Consider the following 4,996-nt stretch of genomic DNA (forward strand, 5'->3'; position numbering starts at 1 on the left):
AGTTCATTTTCAGGGATTTTTCACATGATTCATTGTCTTTGATATCTTGTTTTGGTCTGCCTTTATAAAACTACTGGGTGCGTCTACCCCCCTCCCAGTCGAGAACAGTGTTGCTACTTTGTAGGCTAATCCACTAAAATTCAGAGGTAAATTGTGTACTTTTCCTCCACTACATGTATTTAATACCTTTAGTTACTTTACAGACCTGGATGAATGATGTGAAATATAATCAAGTGTTAAATCAGACTTTAGTTCCACCTGGAGTAAATCCACAAGCTACCCTTCAGTATACAAAGTCATTCAAACTAGCTGCACCTTTACCAGCTTTGAGAACACTTTAATGATCAATCATTATAAAACACATCATATATATTATTCTGAAATGGACCAATCTGCACAATGACTACTTTGCTTTTGGTACTCTAACTATATTTTAATGCTACCACTTTGCTACTTTTACTTGAGTAACATTTTTGAATGCAGGACTTGTAACAGAGTATTCCTACACTCTGGTACTTCTACTTTTACTTAGTACAAAATCTGAGTACTTTTTACACCTCAGATCTTTTTATTTTGATGGCGTTCTATAGTAGTACAGTCAATTGTTTCCCTTACCTGTAGGCAGGGCCAATTTGTCAAAGGTTTTTGTACTATGTATTTATCACATATTCATTATCAAACATTTATTGGCAAGTGGACCATCTAATTACAATATAAGCGGAAATAACTCCACCTTTCTTGGTACACCCACTCCTTAATATGTAATGGTTTATCTAAATAAAATCTCTCCGTCAGTAAAGGCTGTCCTCTTTGATCATTCATAATGATTCTCTGTAACTGCAGTTTAACTTCTACCCATTTCAATAAGCCATTCCATCATTTGAATGTTCGTTTTTACTTTTCTAGTAAGCAATAATGTTCATTTATCATTAAATTGTTCCTTTTGTGTGATATCCTGCATTATATCCATCTACAGAATTCTGTATTAACTTAACTTGTTCATAAAATGTACCAAACGCCTTCCTTTTTATATAGTGTCTATAATACTCCAAGAATTCCTGGTGACAACAATCATTTTTGTGTTGACTTTATCCTGCTTTAAAAAATAGTTTTAACTGAATACATTTGCAACAACAGCTTGAACTTTGATCAAAGAAAGGGAAAAGTAAAAGTAAAGTAGTCTATGAAGTCATTTCTGTAAATTCTGCCAATAAATGTAGCAAAACAAAAATTTCAATTGGCTTTTCAACTAAGTTATTACCCATTACAGGAGGCAAGTAAAATATAGTAAAACTTTCAATAAATTATGGCTTTTAAAAAAAAAAACTTTTGGAAATGTCAAACAAACGGATGCTTTTTGAATAGAAACAGCCTCAATATATCCAGACGTTTTCTCATATCATCAGTTGTCCATTAGAACTATGTTTGAGCCTTCTCAGTGTGCTGTTGTGTTTCAGGGTCCGAGTCAGAGTCTGAATCTTCTGCTTCTTTCTCCTGATGATCTGCTCCGTCCTTGTCCACAGCCACCGCTCCCTTCCTCTGGGGCAGCACGGTGAAGAAGGCCTCCTTCCAGCTGCCCTTCTCCAGGTACGCCAGGATGATCTCACACACTGGACGAGGACAAAATCACACTATAAAACCAAATATATGCAGTGAGAGCAGGAGAGGAAAAGCAGGAATTAGCTAACCTCATCGCAAAGAAGAACCATAGAGTGGTCTATTGATCTCTTTCACGACTGCGACACCATCGCTGCAGGTTTCTAAAACAATGTGACCTTGACTTCAGATAGGAGTACATCAAAAGTAGCATCTTATTACGAGCCGACAGTCAGTGAAGTCAATTGAAATGACAAGTGTCACCGGCAGATTTAATCAGCAGTAGCTAGCCAAGTAATTAGCATTAGCTCCCTGAAAGCTGACTTTTGAAAGGCAAGATGTACAGGGGTTTTAAATATGCACTTGTGGATAACTTTGCAAGGTGTAATGATGTAAAACAGACTGAAGTTCAAGCCAAAAAACAACATGAAATCTAGCATAAGAGCCTTATAATTCATTTTGGCTTCTGTTATTCGCAGGGTAAGACTGTTATAACTGTTTTTTTAATAACGGTTAGTGAGCCGGATCATTTGGCTCGGCTCTCTTAAAGCGCCGGCTGTTTCGGCTCCCAAACTGCTCTTCATGTTACCACAGTTTACCACGGAGCCTCAGTTTCGCTAAGTTTTCCGCCGCTGCGAGGCTCTGTGCGCCGCATTCACCGCGTGCTCCACTAGCAACCGCTCATCGCGTCCAATCGCGCACGTTCCGTGTCTTCCTGTAAATAGGCACTGCCGATTCCGTCACGGGAACACGCTTTGCTGGCTGCGAAAAGAATCCCACCAGACTCCTTTGCCCCTCCAACAGAGGGACGTCCTTGTCCTTTTCGTCATTTCAAGCGATAAAAACTCTCGATCTTCTCTCGAATTTTTTTTTTTTTTGGAAAATCATCATGTCTTTTGATTGATCTGATCATTGGTCCATGTGCACCACTGTCACCATGTGTGCTGTGTCTGAATCTCATACTTCCCTCGCTACACCGCATGTCGTGAATACTTAGGCAATGCGTGGATTTTGACGGTGTACTACATTACATTTCCTTTTGGCTGAACAACAAGGAAAGTTCAGATATATTCACTTCAAGCAAGTCATACCATCGTAAGTGCTAGTGAATTAGTTACAAGGCCTAAATTACAAATATTTATTTTTCAATAATTTCATTACCATAGTACAATCGAAACAGAAGTGTTTTCAGTTTGGGACGGTGTAGTGTAGTGATGTCTTTAACTGCACACGGCTCCTGTGCCCTCACTGGAAATGACAATGTGCGCTGTTAGCGAGCTAGTTAGCTAGCAAAGAACATAACAGTTAAGAAATCCAGATTTAAATCTACAGTTCCGGCCACGGACAATTATTGATGGATAATATTGCAACTAACTAAAACTGGTCCCTTGTGAAGCGGCTTCAACCTACTGATACCAGACTCATATATTGGTCTCATTGTAGTCCTTACCATGGTTGACTGCCAGAACCTTCCGACTGTTCATCTTCACAAAGCTGCTGAGAGGAAGCTGAGCGTGATCGATCCCCAGCTCCTTGGCCTTCTCAAAGGTGATCCCCTGCAAACAGCAGACAGCTCCCATCATCAGAAAGCAGGAACATAACCAGTGGGGTATTGGAGCAGTGAACTCAGACAGACCTTATGGTGGTTGTGGTCCACCAGCCCTCCTATCACATAAGCCTTTGTAGGGTCCATCTCTTCCAGGATGTTAGGAGAATCTGACGTCAGGTACACCAGCTCCTCCTTCGCCACAACGTCCTTGTAGTGCTCTGATTTAATGGTAATTTCCTGCACATATACACAGATTATGCAAAATCACATCGTGAGACAATATGTACAATGATATTAAAAACAAGTCAAAATTATATCCTAACAATATTTATGCAAATAAATCAAATTGCTAGTTATTTCCCAAGATTGCGGGTCCAAAGTCTGTGTATAGCATGTGCGATCATAATATGAGAAGTAGGAGTTTCACATCACTGATTCTTTCCTATTCTATTGATGAATCTTTGTGTTTAAAAAAAAAACTGCTTACGTATGTTTTTTGTGAGTCCTAGCATGATATTATTATATATATATTAGCATATTATAGCAACTGCATTTGTAATTAACACATTAGACATTCTGTTTTATTTTTGAAATGCTAAGATCCTTGATATCTGATCTTTGGGCTCTGGTACATATTTGCAGCCTTTCATTTATTTTTGGATTGATTTGATTTTGGAAATAATGCATGTTAAAATACAACTTTACTCACAAGACTGGCCATCGGATTCTTTTACATCTTTGTGCAAAATATATTATTTTAAACTGGTTTGGATACATCCAAGTCTGTATACAGGTATTAGAGGGTACTGTTTGCTGTGTGAGTGTGTGCGTACGATTTTTATTTAATCGTTTATTTGGTAGGGACATGCACATTAATGAACACTTAACACAATAAATGTACCAAGCGTAAATATGCCGGATTTAGCTTTGAGCTACTTTCCATCCGCAGTCCCTCACATAAAACATTTAATAAAAGGACATTTACAAACATAGCAAAAACAAATACATGAAATGCAAAAAGTGCAAGAGAGCAAGAGCATCATACACGAGTATTTACCACATGGCAGTACAATATAGCAGCAACGATACATAAAGTGCAGGAGGAGATACCCCTGTGTTAAAGTGCATTTAGCGGTGATCCCACGTCTGTTTGTTTCTCAACCATTCTTTGAGTTGACCTTTGAAGCTATTGAGAGTGGGACAATCCCGTATCTCAGTTGGGAGGCTATTCCACAAAGAGCTGCCTTTAATGGCGAGGACATTTTGTCCAAAAGTGGTCCGTCTACAGTGGCCTTCACAGTCTCCTCTGGTTTCTGACCTAGTGCAGCGTCCAGTGTGTTTTTTGTGGATGAATTCCCCTAAGGGGGAGCAGTCCATGTAAACATTTATAAAAAAGACACATACTTTTAAAAGACTTAACATTGTCAAAACTCAAGAAATTGTGTTTTTTAAGGATGGTACAGTGGTGGTATGAGTAAGGCTTTCTGTCAAACACCTTGATAGCTCTCTTGTACAGCTGCTCTATGGGTTTCAGGTTCAGAAAACGACCAGTTTGTAAAACAATATTCAATGTGGGATAGAATCATACAGTGGAGGTATGACTTTGCAGCATTGACAGTTAAGAAAAAGGTCTAATTTGTTTAAAATGTTGCAAGTTGAATTTAATGGTATTGAATACTTTCTTGATATGTTTCTTAAAAGTCAAGTTCAAGTCCATTATGACTCCAAGATACTTGAAGTGGGGGACTAGTTCTATTTCTTAGACTCTCCAGAAAAACGCGGGCAAAAATCCTTGATTATGCGGGCTAAATTCCTTGATTATGCGGGCTAAAATCCTTGATTATGCGATTA

The 4,996-nt window shown here is 38.6% G+C and overlaps 1 protein-coding gene across 1 annotated transcript; it reads right to left on the minus strand.

The window, feature by feature from the left end:
* Window positions 1–876: 876 nt before the first annotated feature.
* Window positions 877–3,406, minus strand: LOC104943374 (tRNA methyltransferase 10 homolog A-like; the record flags this gene model as incomplete). Its single annotated transcript, XM_010768752.1, has 3 exons — window positions 877–1,610; window positions 3,047–3,152; window positions 3,233–3,406. Coding segments are annotated over 3 exons (471 nt in total), but the record flags the coding sequence as incomplete, so codon positions are not given.
* Window positions 3,407–4,996: the final 1,590 nt, after the last annotated feature.

Source organism: Notothenia coriiceps, unplaced genomic scaffold, assembly GCF_000735185.1.
Source record: "Notothenia coriiceps isolate Sejong01 unplaced genomic scaffold, NC01 NC01_scaffold00006000, whole genome shotgun sequence".
NCBI lineage: Eukaryota > Metazoa > Chordata > Actinopteri > Perciformes > Nototheniidae > Notothenia > Notothenia coriiceps.